General features: G+C 43.2%; 3 protein-coding genes across 3 annotated transcripts in view; 2 read left to right on the forward strand and 1 right to left on the reverse strand.

Moving 5' to 3' along the window:
• TMX2 (thioredoxin related transmembrane protein 2) overlaps nt 1–13,857 on the reverse strand; it is an 18,001-nt gene extending 4,144 nt beyond the window's left edge. The window contains exons 1-3 of the mRNA XM_037728028.1: nt 13,574–13,857; nt 7,735–7,845; nt 818–840 (exon numbers count right to left, since the gene is read on the reverse strand). Coding sequence (XP_037583956.1) covers nt 818–840; nt 7,735–7,845; nt 13,574–13,762 — 323 coding nt within the window. The 5' untranslated portion in view covers nt 13,763–13,857. The remainder of the gene's footprint in view (nt 1–817; nt 841–7,734; nt 7,846–13,573) is intronic.
• Nucleotides 9,898–10,612, forward strand: LOC119467013 (peptidyl-prolyl cis-trans isomerase A-like). Its single transcript, XM_037728012.1, has one exon. It carries the CDS (start codon nt 9,913–9,915, stop codon nt 10,402–10,404), a length of 492 nt encoding a protein of 163 aa, XP_037583940.1. The 5' UTR covers nt 9,898–9,912; the 3' UTR covers nt 10,405–10,612.
• A 183-nt stretch (nt 13,858–14,040) lies between the features above and the next one.
• MED19 (mediator complex subunit 19) overlaps nt 14,041–19,402 on the forward strand; it is an 8,648-nt gene continuing 3,286 nt past the window's right edge. The window contains exon 1 of the mRNA XM_017498943.2: nt 14,041–14,415. Coding sequence (XP_017354432.1) covers nt 14,148–14,415 — 268 coding nt within the window. The 5' untranslated portion in view covers nt 14,041–14,147. The remainder of the gene's footprint in view (nt 14,416–19,402) is intronic.

Here is a 19,402-nt window from a genome sequence, read left to right on the forward strand (position 1 = left end):
CCTGCTGGTGCTTTTCAACAAAGCACTTAATCCCTTAGCTTTGGTTTCCTCAACTGAACAGTATCTATTTCAAAATGCTACTGTGAGGATTAAATAATAGATTAAAAAGAGTTAGGCCAGGCGTAGTGGCTCACGCCTGTAATACAAGCACTTTGGAGGCCAAGGCGGGCAGATCACCTGAGGTCGGGAGTTCAAGATCAGCCTGACCAACATGGTGAAACCCTGTTTAAAAAAAAAAAAAAAAGAGTTGTATAAGGCATGATATGGTGTAAAATCATAAGATTATTATAATCAACTTAGTGTAGAATAAAACTTTTCTAGTAAGTTTTCTTAATAGCCCATTAATATAATATCTGGCTATCCCATGTGTTTAATTTTTTGTTTTTGAGACAGGGTCTTGCTCTGTCACCCAGGGTGGAGTGCAGTGATGCGATCTCTGCTCACTGCAACCTCCACCACCTGGGCTCAAGCAAATTCTCCTGACTCAGCCTCCCAAGTAGCAGGGACTACAGGCGCACACTACTGCACCTGGATAATTTTTATGTTTTTTGTAGAGATGGTGTCTCCCCATGTTGCCCAGGCTGGTATGGAACTCCTGAGCTCAGATGATCCGCCCGCCTCAGCCTCCTAAAGTGCTGGGATTACAGGCGTCAGCCACAGTGCCCAGCCCTCGTGTGTTTAATTTTACTTAATCATTCCTCCCTACCCAATATTCATCATGATAATCTCATGTACTTTTGATATAATTTGAGAACTGAAAGGGGCTTTCATAGCTCTCAAAAGCCCTTTCAGTACTCTTGTCTTATAGTTTTCTCACCTTCTAGAACCTTCTTGTCCAGCCTGTGGCCCACATGCAGCCCAGGATGGCTTTGAATGGGGTCCAACACAAATTCATAAACTTTCTTAAAACAAGAGATATTTTTGATTTTTTTTTTTTTTAGCTTATCAGCTATCGTTAGGGGTTAGTGTATTTTATGTGTGGCCCACGACAATTCTTTAAAAGATTGGACACCACTGCTCTAGAATGTAAGTACCAAGTGAGCAATGAGACACAATAAACATGACAAAGACACTGAGAAGTAATTAAATTCTAAGCCCTTAAGTGACTGAACAGACTCCGTCTTGGCCAAGGGGACCCCAGAGAAACCTTGAAAACTGAGTTCTTAGCCATGACAGGGCGCGAGGTCAGACACACCTCTTTATACCCCCACCTTCACTCACCACCATCAGGCTTTCTTCCTGAAGGGCTAAACAGAAAGTAGCCCTTTGAAAAGACTTGCTCCACCTGACGTCAACCAACTGCCTGAGACTGCCACCCCTTTTGCAGTTAGGACAAAACAACCAACCAGCATTGCTTCCTGATAAGAGACCAGTGACCATGCAGCAGACCTGGCCAGGCTAAGGAGAATGCAGAGAGGGTTTTTGTGTCCTCTGCTTCACCTTTTGACAGGAGAGGGCTGAAAACTCCACCCTCAGATCACGCTAACACCACCACTTTTGAACATGGGTCTTATGGATGGACATGAAGCTCAACTCAACATAACATGCTTCTTCTTTCATAAACATTCATGACTCTGTGTATCGCTTATTAAATATATATATTTGGCCACCCTGCTTAGCATAAGTTCCTGTTTCCTTTACCCCTCACTCCAAGAGTCTGTTTTTGCCTTCTGGCTTCTGAGTGGAGGCTATGCTTCCCTGCCTACCAGGATGGCCTGCAGGCTGCAACCTTTTATGAAAAATAAAGCTCTCCTTTCCAAATGTATGAGCTTTACCATTCTTCAGTTGACAACATAAACAAGATAATTTCAAAAACTAATGACTGCCCTGAAGAATCATACAGACCATTTGAGAGAAAGCATAGGGTGGGGTGAGACTAAGGATTAGATAGTCCAAGGCCTTCTGTACTCTTCTGTTTACAATACTGGGAGCCAATTCATGTCAGACAAAGCAACTGTGGTAGAACCCTGTCTCTACTAAAAAGACAAAACTTAGCCAGGCATGGTGGGAGATGGTAGATGCCTATAATCCCAGCTACTTAGGAGGCTGAGACAGGAGAACTGCTTGAACCTGGGAGGTGGAGGTTGCAGTAGCTGAGATCATGCCACTGCACTCCAGCCTGGGCAACAAAAGAGCAAAACTCCATCTCAAAAACAACATGTAAAATCGGGGTGAAGGGAGTATGACAGACTTTTGTAAATATACCCGAGGCAGAAATTAGGAAGGATTTTCATGAATGAAACTAGGTGGGTTACAATTGGGAATAAAAGTTGTGGAAAGATGAATTTTATTTGATTATTATTTTTTGAGACGGAGTCTTGCTCTGTTGCCAGACTGCAGTGCGGTGGCGCGATCTCGGCTCACCACAACCTCCGCCTCCCAGGTTCACGTGATTCTCCTGCCTCAGCCTCCTGGGTAGCTGGGACTACACGCACACACCACCACACCCAGCTAATTTTTTGTATTTTAGTAGGGACGGCGTTTCACCATATTAGCCAGGATGGTCTCGAGCTCTTGACCTCGTGATCTGCCTGCCTTGGCCTCCCAAAATGCTGGGATTACAGGTGAGAACCACTGTGCCTGGCCATTTTATTTTATTTTTTTTTTTGAGACAGAGTTTGCTCCATTGCCCAGGGTGAAGTGCAACGGCACAATTTCAGCTCACTGCAACCTCTGCCCCCCCGGATTCAAGCGATTCTCCTGTCTCAGCCTCCTGGATGGCTGGGATTACAGGCACCTGCCACCACGCTCGGCTAATTTTTATATTTTTAGTAGAGACAAGGTTTCACCATGTTGGCCAGGCTGGTCTCAAACTTCTTGGCCTCAAGTGATGCACCCGCCTTGGTCTCCCAAAGTGCTGAGATTACAGGTGTGAGCCACTGCACCCAGCTGAAAGATGAATTTTCAGAGAATTGTAGTTATCCAGGAGACCAAAGGTAGGACCAAAAGAAGCATTCTTTAAGAACAAAAAATGGGTCTATGGAGGGACTAGCTATTGCTACTGCAAACCTCATTTCCTTTTCTTGCTAGGTGTACTGCATCTAGACTTTCTCTCTGTCTCCTTGCATCCAGGTAGAACTGTGTGACTAGTACTCCAAATGGAATGTGAATGAAAGTGATTTACCACTTCTGGGCTCAGGCAGTTAAGAAGTGGTGTGCCCTTGCATTCCAGCCTTTTTTCATTTGCTGGCAGGTTGATGCTGGGATGATCCACAGTCATAGGTTGAAGACGGAATGAGCCTGGGTTCTAGAAAGGCTATATAATGCAGAGTCCCCTTGGTTGGTGTATTTAATTGTTTTTAAACTTCTTATGGATAATTTGACACATGCAGAAGAGAGGTTAATTGAATGAACCCCTATTACCTAGCTTCAGCAGTAACCAACATTTTGCCAGTGTGATTTCCAATTCATATATGCTACCTATTTTTTTTCCTTAGAGAAACTTAAAGCAAATTTCAGCTGTATCATTTCATCTGTAAATTCCTCACTGTCTCTCTCTTAAAGACTTTAAAAAACAACCACAATTATCACTGACACACTGTTGTTGTGAAATATACAGTCATGTGCCCCATCATGACATTTCGGTCAGCGACAGACCACATATACAACAGTGGTCCCATAAGATTATAATACCATATTTTTATTGTACCTTTTCTGTATTTAGATATGTTTAGATACCTAAATACTTACCATTGTGTTAAATTGCTTACAGTATTTAGTACAGTAACATGCTGTACAGGTTTGTGCCTGGGAGCAATAGGCTGCCATAAAGCCTAGGTGTGTAGTAGGCCACCTGGGTTTGTTAAATACACTCTATGATGCTCCCACAAGGCCCATAAGGCCTAAGGACACCGCATGATTAGCAGGTTAGGACTTTCAGCCCCAACCCCTACCCCACCAGGCTGAAGTTTCAGCTGATCACCAATGGCCAATGATTTAATTAATCACAACTGTGCAATGAAGTTCCATAAAAACCCAAAGGTTATGTTCCAGGAACCTCCCTGAGTTTAGCTCCTAGAACCTAGTTCCAATCACCAAGGTAAATAAGTAAACCATGAATTTTCCAGAAAACAAAAATTGGCTATTAACCCTAAGCACTTTTTAAAAAATTCTACCAGAATAACATAAAAACTTCCAGTATTTTGCATACTATACAAATAAATTAATTTTATAAAAGGTCCCCTGTACTTACTAAAAATCTTTATTCCTATACAGATAAATGAATTTTATAAAAGTTCTCCTATACTTATTAAAAATCTTTATTACTATACATTTATATTTTGGGGTCCCATTTTCTTTTCTTTTATATATATACATATATATATATATATATATATATTTTTTTTTTAAAGATGGGGTTTCACCATGTTGGTCAGGCTGGTCTTGAACTCCTGACCTCAGGTGATCTGCGCTGCCTTGGCCTCCAAAGTGGTTGAATTACAGGCGTGAACCACCATGCCCGGCCTTTGGGGTCCCATATTCATTGAAGTGGTATCAGATATTAAACGAAAGATCTTTTGGACTAGCAAAGCTGCATTTGAGCTAATTAATAATACAGTTTGGAAAAAAGAGGAACCAGGAAAGGGAAGGAGGAAAAGAATAAGGGAGTGGGTTCTGGTAAAGGTAATGACTTATTTTGGGGGCTGGAAAAAGTACAAAAATTCTGGATGATGCTCCTTCATCTGAACACAGATGTTGCTTATAGGGACACAGGTAGCTTCCCCTGCACCTTCTTAAGGTTTGCTGGAAATGAGCTGACAAAAGGCAGATTGATAGAAGAGGAAAAACGTATCAATGCACATGAAAATACTAGTAAAAAGAAAGAGACATGTTAATAAAGAGACAAAAACCACTGCTGGTCTCCTTTTCCTTTCCAAATTTAAGATTAATGGGAGAAAAACATTTTGTATGACTAGTCTTAGGTGTAGCGACTTTGATGTGTTTTTGGGATGAATATTCATATTGTCTGATTCTTTTTCTCCCAAAAAGTCTTTTTCCTGTTATATCTTCATGTATTATTTTGTCGTGGAGAGGGTACCATAAAGTAGAACATCAGAATAAAGCCCCTGTAAGCCTATTGTTCAAGCTGGCCCTCCAGACTGGCTTGGTGAGTTTTAAAATTCTCATCAGAACAGCATACAGATTGTGCTGTGGGTCCCCAAAATAAAAACCAAATGAGGTTTCCTTCTCATCTTATGTTCTTGGGAGCTTGACTTGTAACCAAGTGGGAGCTTCTTGGTCTCCACCATTGGGAGGCATTATTTTTGGGTGAAGTCCAGTGGCCAGTGATGAAGAAAAGAGTCAAGCTCTGTAAAATATTTTACGAGAGGCAAATATGAATGACCATGGCCTGTGACACAGCCCTCAGGAGGTCCTGAGAATATGTGCCCAAGGTGGGCAGGGTACAGCTTGGTTTTACATATTTTAGGGAGGCATGAGACGTCAATCAAATACATTGATTTTTTTCTCTCAAAAAAAAAAAAAAAAAGGCTGGACACATGGCTCACACTTGTAATCCAAGTACTTTGGGAGGCCGAGGTGGGCAGATCACCTGAGGTCAGGAGTTCAAGACCAGCCTGACCAGCATGGCAAAACCGGTCTCTACTAAAAATATAAAAATTATCCAGCACAGTGGCACATGCCTCTAATCCCAGCTAGTCGGGAGGCTGAGGCAAGAGAATCGTTTGAACCTGGGAGGCAGAGGTTGCAGGGGGCAGAGGTTGCAGTGAGTGGAAATCATGCCACTGCATTCCAGCCTGGGCGACAGCAAAACTCCATCTCAAAAAAAGAGAATAAAACAAAAGAGAAAAAGTGGCACTTTTAAGATATCAATCTGAAGAATGTTAAAGGAAAAACATCACAGAATTAAAAAATTTTAAAACTTCTTGCATTAAAAATAATTCAGTATTTGTAATAAAATCTTGTTTTAACCAATTTAGTTTTGTATATTTTTTTAAATATTAGATTCATCTCTAGAAAGATTATTATGATTTCCTTTCATCATAGCCAACTGAATTATACAACCCCTTTAAAAATTCCTTCTTAGTAACCTTATTACAACGTACAGAGAACAGTCATAATGGTTAGACTGTGTTTTACCCTAAGTATCTCTCTTTCTTGCACAATGTAGTTATTTTATTTCAGGGCAAAAATTCACCCAAAATTCTTGTTTTATTTTGTTTTGAGATGGAGTCTCCCTCTGTTGCCCAAGCTAGACGCAATGGCGCAATCTCGGCTCACTGCAACCTGCCCTCCCAGGTTCAAGCAATTCTCTTGCCTCAGCCTCCTGAGTAGCTGGGATTACAAGCACCCACCACTGCGCCCAGCTAATTTTGTATTTTTAGTAGAGATGGGGTTTCTCCATGTTGGCCAGGCTGGTCTCGACCTCCAGACCCCAGGTGATCCACCTACCTCAGCCTCCCAAAGTGCTGCGATTACAGGCATGAGCCACTGCACCCAGCCCACGATCTTTTTTTTTTTGAGACGGAGTTTTGCTCTTATTGCCCAGGCTGTAATGCAATGGTGTGATCTCGGATCACAACCTCTGCCTCCCAGGTTCAAACAATTCTCCTGCCTCAGCCTCCCAAGTAGCTGGGATTACAGGCATGCATCACCACACCTGGCTAATTTTTGTTTTTGTCCTTTCGTTTTTTGAGACAGTCTCACTCTGTCGCCAGGCACCACGCTGGAGTGCAGTGGCACAATCTTGGCTCACTGCAACCGGCGCCTCCCAGGTTCAAGCAATTCTCCTGCCTCAGCCTACCGAGTAGCTGGGACTACAGGCACACGCCACCACGCCCAGCTAGTTTTTGTATTTTTAGTAGAGACAGGGTTTCACCATGTTTTCCAGGATGATCTCGATCTCTTGATCTCGTGATCCGCCCACCTTGGCCTCCCAAAGTGCTGGGATTACAGGTTTGAGCCACCACGCCCGGCTGAATTTTTATATTTTTTTAATAGAGACAGGGTTTCACCATGTCAGGCTGGTTTCCATTTTATATCAACTCTGGCAAGTAGATGTGCCATAAAACCTACAGAGTGCCTGAAAAGGAGACATTCTCCTCATTTTCTCCTTATTCTTAGATTTGTTTCCCGCTTTTTTTTTTCTATAGAGGAACTGAGCTATAGCCTAGGGTTCTTGTGTGGTGGATCGATGCATGCTGCTTGTGGGTACAACTCGACAGTGTGTCACCAGTGAGTCATTTCTGCCCTCTTATGTGTCTCAGTTTTTCTCTGCATAAGTCTATGATATCTGAGAGGGCTCAAAACACTGGGTGACCAGCCCTTATATGCGCTTCCTGAATGAGCCATTTTTTAAATTAATTTTTGTTGAGGATTTCCCTGTAGGGCCACTGTACATTTCAGAGGGTCAACCCCCCAGACACTCCCACAAAGCCCTCAGTCACCCAGGGGCATATTTTGGCTGAGAGGAGCAAATGCCCTTTCCCTTCAAAGCTGAAGAGCTCAGTCTCTCATATATTTATGAAAACAATTCAGTTCCTCACACAAATGCACACAAATGAACCAAATCAAGATAAATTTTAGGAGAAAAAGCAACAGAGAATTCCCTTCACGACGCATCTCCAACTACAATTAGGATCTTTAAACAACAACTTCCTAGGAGAAAACCAGCTCAGAATAAATCAAGGACCATCAACCAAAGGGAGGTCTGGGGCTCAGGAGGACTTACCAGTTCCGCCAGAGGAGAAGCTCAAACTCAGTGGGGCTTCAATGGGCCCCTGCTTGTACCGTAGCTCTGGTTTCAGACAACTCCTTAGGGGGTCCTGAGTCTTCTCTGAGACACACGTTGGGCACCATTTTATTGTTGCCAAAAAGAGTCAAACTCTGTAAAACATTTTAAGAGATTTATTCTGAGCCAAATATGAGTGGCCATGGCCACTCACAGCCCTCAGGGGGTCCTGAGAACATGTGCCCAAGGTGATCGGGATACAGCTTGGTTTTTTATAGTTTAGGGAGGCATGGGCCAGCAATCAAATACATTTAGGAAATACACTGGTTTCGTTCAGAAAGGCAGGACAACTCAGAGCAGAGGGCTTCCGGACTAGAGGTAAATTTAAACATTGTCTGGCAGACAATTGGTTGAGTTTGTCTAAAGACCTGAGATTCATAGAAAGGAATGTTCAGGTTATGATAAAGGATTGTGGAGACCAAGTTTTATTGTGCAGAGGAAGCTCTCAGAAGACTTCACAGAGAGTAGGTTGAAAATTGTTTTTAACTGGACTTAAAAGGTGCCTAGCTCTTAGTTGATTATCTCCTGGATCTGGGAAGGAAAGAAGGAAGGAGAACAAAGGGGAGAGGGTATTCTCTATAGAATGTGGATTTTTCCCACAAGAGACGTTGCAGGGCAATTTCAAGGTATGGGAAGGAAATAGACTTTGTGGTAAAACATTTTTATTTTCTTCCTTGTTATGCCAGAGTCAGATGGAAAGTAAATCACAATCAATATACAGGGTTAAATAAAACCCATCTGATGAGAATTTATGGTTTGTAGGGCATGACCCCTCAGACCCCTCAGAAAGAAATTGAGCAACGTAAAAAAAAAATCAGAGCTTAGTCCTCAGTCCCCCATCTTGGCCAAAAAGCATTCCACAGAATATATGTGTAGGCCAACAAACACCACCAGCAGATCCCACGGTGCTGGAAAACCTCATTCATAGAGTTGTCTGGCCATCTGGCAGGGTCCCACAGTGCTGGGAAGGCTTGTTTCTAGAGTCCTTTAATTTGATGGTAATAGTTTCACATTATTAGTGATTTGGATAATGGGGAAGACATAGTCTGACCTGATGTAATAGCCAATTGTTTAAGAGGTGAAATGGAGTCAGGCTAAGTCAAAAAAAACATCCTGAACAAAAGGGAGAGGGTATTCTCTGTAAAATGTGGATTTTAAGATATTTCCTGAGCTATTATGATACAGGTCTTTAATTGTGCCTTTCCCTTTTGCTTTATCTGGCATAACATTACATGAAATGTCTAATGTTAATATGGTAATAAATGTCATAAAGAGAGTGAAGATTTGGGCATTACCCAATCAGCAAGGAAAAACCCCGAATGCATCATATTCTTTGATTAGACTTACAATGTGTTTATCCTCCTTATTAAGGGTTATTTGAACCCTGTGATAAATCTTACTTGAAAATTGTGGGACCAACATTAAATTAGAATGTAATACATTTAAGCTCTCTTCCGGCCAATTTATCTCCATAGGTATGGCATCCTGAAGAGGGTATAAATTAATTGTGAGAAACACCTGGTCCTGCTATTTAAATTGTTAACAGACTTGACAACAGTAGACAAACCTATGTTTCCTACCACTTTTGTATTGCACCATATACTGATGTTTGGGAGAGAAAGGTTTTGTCACAGAAGTCAGATAATTCTACAGTGTTATTTTTTCCTTGGCAGGACTCCCTATGGCTAAGGGCCTTAAGAGTCAAAAGACTTACAGCCAATTAATTGTTTTAGGCCATATAGGAATGGATGCGGACGGGCATTCATTACTTCTTAAAATTATTGTTTTAAGTTAAAAAAAACAACTGGCAATAAAACCAAAAAGCAAAATTACAAACTTATTTTTATTATTTTATTTTTTATGGAGATGGAGTCTCGCTCTGTCGCCCATGCTGGAGTGCAGTGGCAAGATCGCAGCTCACTGCAACCTCTGCCTCCCAGGTTCAAGCAATTCTCCTACCTCAGCCTCCCAAGTAGCTGGGATTACCAGCCCTCACCACCATGCCTGGTGGTTTTTTTTTTTTTTAAAGGGGGTTGTTTCAGAATAAATGAATGGAGAAATACAATATAGTTTGATATAGATCAAACTAAATGGATATAAAAAGTTGGGGAAAAGGCTTTTCAGACACCACTGCCGCTGCCAGAAGCCTTGTACTGTCAGCCATGGCCAACCCCATTGTGTTCTTCGACATCTCCGGCAACGGCAAGCCCTTGGGCCGCGTCTCCTTCGAGCTGTTTGCAGACAAGGTTCCAAAGACAGCAGAAAACTTTCGTGCTGTGAGCACTAGAGAGAAAGGATTTGGTTATAAGGGTTCCTGCTTTCACAGAATTATTCCAGGGTTTATGTGTCAGGGTGGTGACTTCACACGCCTTAATGGCACTAGTGGCAAGTCCATCTACAGGGAGAAATTTAATGAGAACTTCATCCTAAAGCATACAGGTCTGGGCATCTTGTCCATGGCAAATGCTGGACCCAATGCAAACAGTTCCCAGGTTTCCATCTGCACTGCCAAGACTGAGTGGTTGGATGGCAAGCGTGTGGTCTTTGGCAAGGTGGAAGAAGGCACGAGTATTGTGGAGACCATGGAGTGCTTTGGGTCTAAGAATGGCAAGACCAGCAAGAAGGTCACCATTGCTGACTGTGGACAACTCTAGTAAGTTCGACTTGTGTTTTATCTTAACCACCAGACCATTCCTTCTGTAGCTCAGGAGAGCACCCTCCACCCCACTTGCTCGCAGCGGCCTATCATCTTTGTGCTCTCACTGCAGTTCCCTTTGGGTTCCATGATTTCCTTGTTCCCTTCCATGCCTAGCTGGATTGCAGAGTTAAGTTTATGATTATGAAATAAAAACTAAATGACAACAATAAAAAAACTTGGGAAAAGAAAAGAATGAATGGAAACAAATTCCGAGAGGTTATAAAAGGTTTATGGACAGTTTTACCTTGTGTAGCCATAGCTGACCAAGATTAAACAGATTTGTTTGCAAAGTGTATTAAAATAAGCTTTAGTATTAAAAGCACATTTATATATGATACATAAGACATATAAAATATATATTATAAAATATATAACATATAATTTATATTATAATGTATAATGGATATAAAAAGTTGGGGAAAGAGGCTTTGCGGATGCTGCTGCTGTTGCCAGGAGCCCTGTACTATCAGCCATGGTCAACCCCAGTTTTATATCCATTATAATGTATATTATACGTTATATATATTATAAAATATAGAACTATTACATAATATATCATAAAGCATATTGCATATTATATATTACATAAAATATAATATATATATATATTTTTTGAGACAGAGTTTTGCAAGCTGGAGTGCAATGATGTGATGCTAGCTCACTGCAAACTCTGCCTCCCAGGTTCAAGTGATTCTCCTGCCTCAGCCTCTGGAGTAGCTGGGATTACCGGGGCCCACCACCATGCCCAGCTAATTTTTTGTACTTTTAATAGAGACAGGGTTACACCACATTGGCCAGGCTGGTCTCAAACTTCTGAGCTCAAGAAATCCACCAGCCTTGGCCTCCAAAAGTGCTGAGATTACAGATGTGAGCCACCATGCCCAGCCAAGTGTTGTATTTTCAAGGAGGCTCAAGGAAAGGATGGGAAAAATTCTGACAAATACAGGTTTCTGATAACTATGAAACTGTATCATTGGACTAGGTAAAAATTTCCAAAGTCTAATGAAAATAAAACTGGTCTTATAAAATTACTAACCTCCAGACTGTTTTCCATTTTTCACCCACTTTTCTGACTTGGAATCACTAAAAATTAAAATGGCCTTTTTTGGCTTGGTGCAGTGGCTCATGCCTGTAAATCCCAGCTCCTTAGGAAGCCAATTCAGGAGGATTCCTTGAGCCCGGGGGTTCAAGACCAGCCTGAGCAACATAAAGATACCCCGTCTCAGAAAGAAAACTAAACAAATTAACCAGGTGTGTGGTACATGCCTTTGGTCCCAGCTACTTGGGAGGATGAGGTGGCAGGGTGGCTTTGCCCAGGAGCTTAAGGCTACAATGAGACATGATCACACCACTGCACTCCAGCCTGGGTGACAGAGCAAGACCTTGTCTCAACAAAAAAAAACCAAAAACCCAAACAAAAAACCCTGCCTTTTTACTAAGGCCTTACCAGCTAAAGCTAGTCAAACTGGCTTTGAAAAAAAAAAAAAAAAAATCACCACAACAGCTTATATTTGGACAAACTTTACACACAACCTACAATCTAGGAAAATATATTATTATTAATCTTGCCAACCGACTGCCCTCCAGACTCTAAAGAAACTAGTTTATAGAGTACACCAGACATTAAGCTTCGTTTGTCTTGTTCCATTAGAAATGTCTCATTAAAGATCTGTTTGCTTACATCATATATAGAGGTCTAGCTTTGAGAACTCATCTACAATGCCATCTCCTGAAATGAGACACAACAATTTAACTGGACTGGCCAAATGAGAGACTGGTTTAATGGGATCCTTTGCCAATCAATTTCTAGCCTGATTTCTCTCTCCAAAGACACCAACTCAGCTTATAGTGAAACTTCTAAGGAAGTTTCAAACAAAGGATATAAAGGAGACCAGGGACTCACACTCCAAAATATAGCATCCTATATGTTAATTATTTTTAATTAAAGGCCCTTGGATTCCATCAGATACTGGAGACAGCTTTACTCTGATAACTACCTTATCTGCCTAAAGTCCAGGCCTGTCAAAGAAGACAACAGTTACTTCTAGTCTCTTCCCTGAGTTTTCATTATAGTACAGGAAGAAAGATTGAAACCTGTCAACACACCTGGACAGACTTTTGTCAGAAACCATTGTCTGCTCTGCAGGCTCAACAGTAATTGTCCCAGGCCACTGAATCGCCCTAAAAATCATTTACCATCCACCTTAAAATCACCCACATTTCCCCATCTCCCATATTCCTATGAAGAGGGGCTTATAAGCCTCTGTACCCCATTGGGTCATTCTCTTACAATTCCCTCATGCTATGCACGTTAAAATGTCTATTAACGTGCCCTTTGTCGGTTGATTCAACAAACCCTCAGGGAGCAAAGGGGAAGCCTTTCCTTGCCCCCCACATGCTATATGGCAGAGGGCAAAGCGCTTTAAGTTAATGCTCTGCACAGTCCCTCCACCCCTATCGAGGAAGCACAGCAAGGGGCTTGGGACAGATTTCTTTACGACGTATTTTTTTTTACAATTCCTTTACAATCGCCCAAAAATTTTATCCACTTTCACATCCTCAGGATCCAGCAGAGTGCCTAGAGTGTACACTCTAGAAATGTTTACTGAATTAAGAAACAGCTGACAGTGTGTGCAGATAGTGTGGCCAGAGGAGCAGTTTCAAGTCCCAGGCACTCATTAGTTGTGTGACCTGGGGAAAGTCGCCTAAATATACCGAGATCCTTTTCTTCACCAATGAAACAAGAATACTACTACTTCTCTTGTCTACCTTACTGGCTCCTCAGGAGGCTTTACTTAATGAGCGGCACTGCAAAACGCTGCACACGTGTATGTAGAGTTTTCATAGGGCTGTTGATTAGTCTGAATGGTGAAATGGAAAGAAACCTGGACTCAACAGTCAGAAGCTGTTGGGCCGCTCTCTGTGCAGGGGCTGCGACTAACCGGTTCCGTTTTCTCATCTTAAACACAAAGTTTAGACTTGATGGTCCAGACCCTGTACTTGTAAGTCCGCTACAGGCTCGGAACCTCAAGTGTCCTCAGAAAGGTAAACCCCGGGGTTCCCAGATGCCCCTGCAAGGGCAGGGGCAGTCAAGGTCGCGGGGTACTAAGACGTGGGACGCTCACCCAGTCAAAGTCACACGGGTTGCCGTCTTCGCGTTGGGTGGGCAGACCGTTGCAGAGCGGCGGCAGTTTCCTCACGAGTAGGAAGGCAGCAGAGAGCAGGGCCGACAGAAGGTAGTAAGGTTGAGCCAGCCATCGTGAAAGTCGCGGCACAGAATACACCAGAGCAATTAGAGGTGCCAGGATCGCCATCTTTCCGGCCGCCAGGGCCGGGGCTCATTGGCGTTGTAGATCTGGCCCCGCCTCCCCCACCATAGAGACTGCTATTGGGCCGTACCTCAAATGTACCGCCTCTAAATCCGGATGTAGCTCTCTGGACGCTGTGGTAGGTCAGAACCCAAACAAGAATTTAACATATCATTGGTTAGTCTAGTTGTCGCTTTATCCACCTAAGTCATTTTATTGGACTGTAGCAAACGAAGCTAGCCGAAGAATCTAATAAGGTTAAATAGCACTTTGTAAACGTTCTCATAAGGCGACGGAAGTAGTTACTAAAACAAGGTAGGCGGTACCTGAGGCATCCAATGACAAGCGGCTCCTTGAGAAAGAGGGCGGCACCCCTTAAAAGCATTGTCCAATGAAAATTACCAACGCCAGACACCTAGGCAGCGCCGAGGCAGAGGGGACGATGGAGAATTTTACTGCACTGTTCGGGGCTCAGGCTGACCCACCACCGCCCCCAACCGCACTCGGCTTCGGACCAGGAAAGCCTCCACCCCCGCCACCACCTCCTCCGGGCGGGGGTCCCGGCACGGCCCCGCCTCCCACCGCAGCCACGGCCCCTCCAGGGGCGGACAAGTCAGGACCTGGCTGTGGCCCTTTTTACCTAATGAGGGAACTGCCAGGTGAGTGTGCGGACTTACCAAAGACAGCCAATCAAATCTTAGAGAGGAGGTGCTGGGCGTGGTTCTCAGCAGGCTAGCGGAGATGTCAGGTAACCTAGGAAAGGCAGACCCAGACTGTGGAGCCTTAAGTCGGAAGGGTTGTTAGGATTCACAAGCAGAGGGATGACTTGAATTCAACCAAATGGCGGGGGAGAGGGACTGTGCATCTCTGTGACTATCCTTAGCGCCATGTCCAGGCTCTGTCCCTGACACTGGTTTATGTCTTCCTAAAAAGATGATCCAGGACTGGGCGCGGTGGCTCATGCCTGTAATCCCAGCACTCTGGGAGGCGGAGGCGGGCCAATCACCCAAGGTCAGGAGTTCGAGACCAGCCCGATCAACATGATGAAACCCCCTCTCTACTAAAAATACAAAAATTAGCTGGGCATGGTTGCGTATACGTTAGTCCCAGCTACTCAGGTGGCTGAGGCAGGAGAATCGTTTTAAACCCGGGAGGCGGAGGTTGCGGTGAACCTAGACTGCTCCACGGCAGCCCAGCCTGGGCGATAGAAGGAGACTCCGTCTAAAAACAAAAGATCCAGGAGATCCAGTGTTTCAGTTTGGAACTTGAGAGGCCTGATTTAATATCTTTGGGGACCCAAAGTTTTAATTTTGCTGTTGGTTTGGGGCAAGTTACCATTATTCCTTCTAAGGTTCTGGCGTTTCCTGGTCTGTTCAAAGAAGGGATAAGAATCGAGGCCGGGCGCGGTGGCTCACGCCTGTAATCCCAGCACTTTGGGAGGCCGAGGCGGGTGGATCACGAGGTCAAGAGATCGAGACCATCCTGGTCAACATGGTGAAACCCCGTCTCTACTAAAAAATACAAAAATTCAGCTGGGCATGGTGGCGTGTGCCTGTAATCCCAGCTACTCAGGAGGCTGAGGCAGGAGAATTGCCTGAACCCAGGATGCGGAGGTTGCGGTGAGCCGAGATCGGGTCATTGCACTCCAGCCTGGGTAACAAGAGTGAAACTCCGTCTCAAAAAAAAAAAAAAGAATCGAACCAAACTCTTTTCATTCAATAATGTATTTTGTTGAGTACCTATGTACCAAGCACTTTTCTAAATGCTGGAGATACAGTTATGAACAAGACTGACAAAATGCTTGCCTTTTTTGGAATGTACATGTCAGTGGAGGAGGCATTGTAAACAAGATAATATCAGAGAGTGGTTAATGCTAGGACGAGAAAACATGATAAAGAATTGAAAGGGGCCAGGCGTGTTGCTCACACCTGTAATCCCAGCACTTTGGGAGGCCCAGGCAGGAGGATCCTTTGAGTCCAGGAGTTTGAGACCAGCCTGGGCAACATGGTGAGACCCAGTCTCTACAAAACATGCAAGATTAGCCAGGCATGGTAGTGCATACCTATAGCCCCAGCTATTGGGGAGGCTAAGGGAGGAGATTCTCTTGAATTCGGGAGGTAGCGGCTGCAGTGGACCAAGATAGTGACACTGCAGTCCAGCCTGGGCAACAGATGAGACCATCTCTCAAAAGAAAAAAATGTTGAGGGGCAGAACTACTTTAGCTAGAGTGACCAGAGTTGCTCTTTCCACGTAGCTAACATTTGAACTAAAATGTAAGCATAGACAAAGGGCCAGCTATGTATGGACAGGAGGGAGAGATAATTTTAGATACAAGTAATGAGGTCAGAAACCCTGATGTGAGAAAACGCTTAGAATGTCTGAGGGACAGAAAATCAGTTAGACTCCAGTGAAGTGAACAAAAAGAAAGAGTCATAGGAGAGAGAGACAAAGGAAAGGTGGGAGAGTTAGGCAGAGGCCTTTATAAAGCAATAAAGACATTTAGATGGCAAATACCAAAGGAAGCCATTTAAAAAAAAATTTATACAGGCAAGTTCTCACTGTGTCACCCAGGCTGGACTGCAGTGGCACAATCATAGCTCACTGTAACCTTGAATTCCTGGGCTCATGCTGTCCTCCCAGCTCAGCCTCCCAGGTAGCTAGGACTACAGGCATGCGCCACCATGGTTAGCTAACTTTTAAAAATTTTCTGTAGAGACAGGGTCTTACTGTGTTGCCCAAGCTGGTCTTGAACTCCTGGCGAACAGCAATCCTGCCTTGGCCTTCCAAAGTACTGGGATTATAGACGTTAGCCACTGTGCCCAGCCAAGGAAAGCCATTTTAACACAGGAACTTGGTCAGATTTACTTATTTATAATCATTCAAGCAGCCATATGACAAATAGAAAGTGGGGAAGTCCAAAGTTACTACTCAGTAGTCCAGGAAAATGATGGTTCAAACCAGGGCATAGCAGGGCATAGAGAAGTAAATGGATACAGGGTGTTAGAGGTAGAGCTGATGGGGATGAAAAGTTGAATATAGGGCCAGGCGCTGTGGCTCACGCCAGTAATCCCAGCACTTTGGGAGGCCAAGGTGGGAGAATTGCTTGAGCCCAAAAGTTTGAGACCAGCCTGGGAAACATAATGAGACCCATCTCTGCAAAAAAATATATATATATAAATTAGCTAGGCATAGTGATGTGTGCCTGTAGCCTCAGCTACTTAGGTGGCTGAGGTGGTAGATTCACTTGAGCCCAGGAAGTTGAGGCTGCAGTGACCCATGATCGCACCACTGCACCCCAGCCTGGATAATAGGGGAAGAAGTGAAAGAGAAAGTAAAGTGAAGGAATGATGGTTTCTTAAGTTTTCACCTAGAATAATTAGGCGTATGGGTATGGAGACTTGGAAGATGAGGAAGGAACAAGTTCGAAGAGGTAGAAATCAAGTTTTCTGGACATGTTAGGTCTCCAAGATGCCTTTCATTATCTCAAGTCTTATTTCCACATCATGACTTGAGGGAAATAACAACAAATATTGTTATGGTACTCTGAAGTTCACGACACACTGATATGTAGTAGTATTTAATAGTTAGAATAGCCCTTTGAGGTAGGCATTGTTATCTACATTTTATAATTGGAAAAACAAACAGAGAAGTTGCCATCCCTTTGATTAGTCAGTGGTTGATGGCCACTAGCAGTTTCTTTTAATCTTTCTTTTGCCTTCCCTATTCTGATTGTAACTATTTATATAATAGCTATAGTCAGTCGACAGATACTGAATATCTGTTCTGGGCAAATGCAGGGTGTATGAGAAGGGTGAGAAGGAGGAAGAGACTAGTAATGCTGGTCATTGCTCTTCAAGTTTAGTTCGGAATAAGATTTGTGGTTTAAGGATAAGTGACTATATTTCTTGTCAATTCCATCTCATTATTCTGTGCTCATGCCTCACAACAGCAATTAATAATATCTTAGCCATCAATATTAAGAACTACCTAATGGTTTTCAGTGTGTTGTTATCCAAAATGACAGCAAGAATAAGATGTCATTTGACCTAGACCTTGAATAATTCATGTTGGTGAAGAAAATTTAGGAAGAATTTTCCTAAAAGGAAATAATGTGAGGGGTGTTATTTTGAAGAGATAGGGAGACCCATTTGGATGGATCAGAAATTTTGCATAGAGGAGTAGTGATTGATGAGGCCCCCAAAGCTAAGTTGGAGCAGATGTAATTAGCCTTGAGTGCCAGTCAGAGGAATTTGAGCTTTCTCCTGAGGGCGAAAGGAAACCATTAAGATTGGTGACCTGAGGAGTACTGCTTTCCAAAAATATCTGGAACATGTGGTGCCATAGATTGAAATAGAGAAGCCATGAGTAATGTGGGCAAGATTTGGAATTTTTTTTTGTTATTAAGATGGAGTCTCCCTCTATTGCTCAGGCTGGAGTGCAGTGGTGCAATCTCAGCTCACTGCAACGTCTGCCTCCTAGATTCAAGCAATTCTCCTGCCTCAGCCTCCTGGTGTGCCATACCTGGCTAGTTCTTTTTGTATTTTTAGTAGAGACCGCGTTTCACCATATTGGCTAGACTGGTCTCAAACTCCTGACCTCGTGATCCACCCACTTCAGCCTCCCAGAAGTGTTGGGATTACAGGCGTGAGCCACTGTACCCGGCCAAGATTTTGAATTTTAAAACAAAAAAAATTGTTTTGTTTTTTTAAATCTTGCTGGGTGCAGTGGCTCACGCCTGTAATCCTAGCATGTTGGGAGGCTGAGGCAGGCAGATGGCTTGAGTCTAGGAGTTCAAGGCTAGCCTGGGCAACATACCCATCTCTACAAAAAAATACAAAAACTAGCCAGGCATGGCAGTGTATGCATGTAGTCCCAGCTACCTGGGAGGCTGAGGCAGGAAAATAGTTTGAGCCCAGGATGCAGAGATTGCAGTGCGCCAAGATTGTGCTGTTGCACTCCAGCCTGGATGACAGAGCGAGACCATCTCAAAAAATAAAAAATAATCTTTGTAGAACTAATAGTCAAAACAAGAATTTGAACTCTCATGTTAGAGTTTAGAAAAAGCACAGACTGCCTTCTCATCTGAGCCTTAAGGATAACCATCTGGAGAGGTTGGTTATCCTCAAGGAGAGCTGGTAGAAAGGAGGAAATTCAGAAGATTGTAGTGGCAAGAGGCAGTGCCCAGAGTTACGAGGAGAGATGCTGTGACATTGGGTCTCCTGCCGTTACTGTTACTCAGTCTTCTGAGTTGTTTGGCAGTAAAGGGAAGGAAAAGGATGGAGTAAGGCCTAGCGATATAGAGGGAAAGTACCTTGTTGATTTAATAAATATTTTATTGAGTACCTAATGTATGTACTGTGTTGGGCAGTAGCAATACATGAATGAATAAGACATTGTCTGTGCCTCCAAGGAGCTTACAGTTCAGTACCTGAGTTTTCCCAAGTGACTGATTATAAACAAGCTATTTTTGTCATTTGTACCCTCTATGTCTATCATAATTACAAACGAAGTTATAGTTAGCCATTTCTACCTTTGCCACTGGGTCCTTAAGTTACTAATAAATGTATATTCTTGAAAAAATAGCCATGCAATATTTATGTGAATAATGTCTTGCATATATATAATACTTTTTTTTTTTTTTTTTTT

Source organism: Cebus imitator, unplaced genomic scaffold (assembly GCF_001604975.1).
Source record: "Cebus imitator isolate Cc_AM_T3 unplaced genomic scaffold, Cebus_imitator-1.0 Scaffold253, whole genome shotgun sequence".
Classification (NCBI taxonomy): domain Eukaryota; kingdom Metazoa; phylum Chordata; class Mammalia; order Primates; family Cebidae; genus Cebus; species Cebus imitator.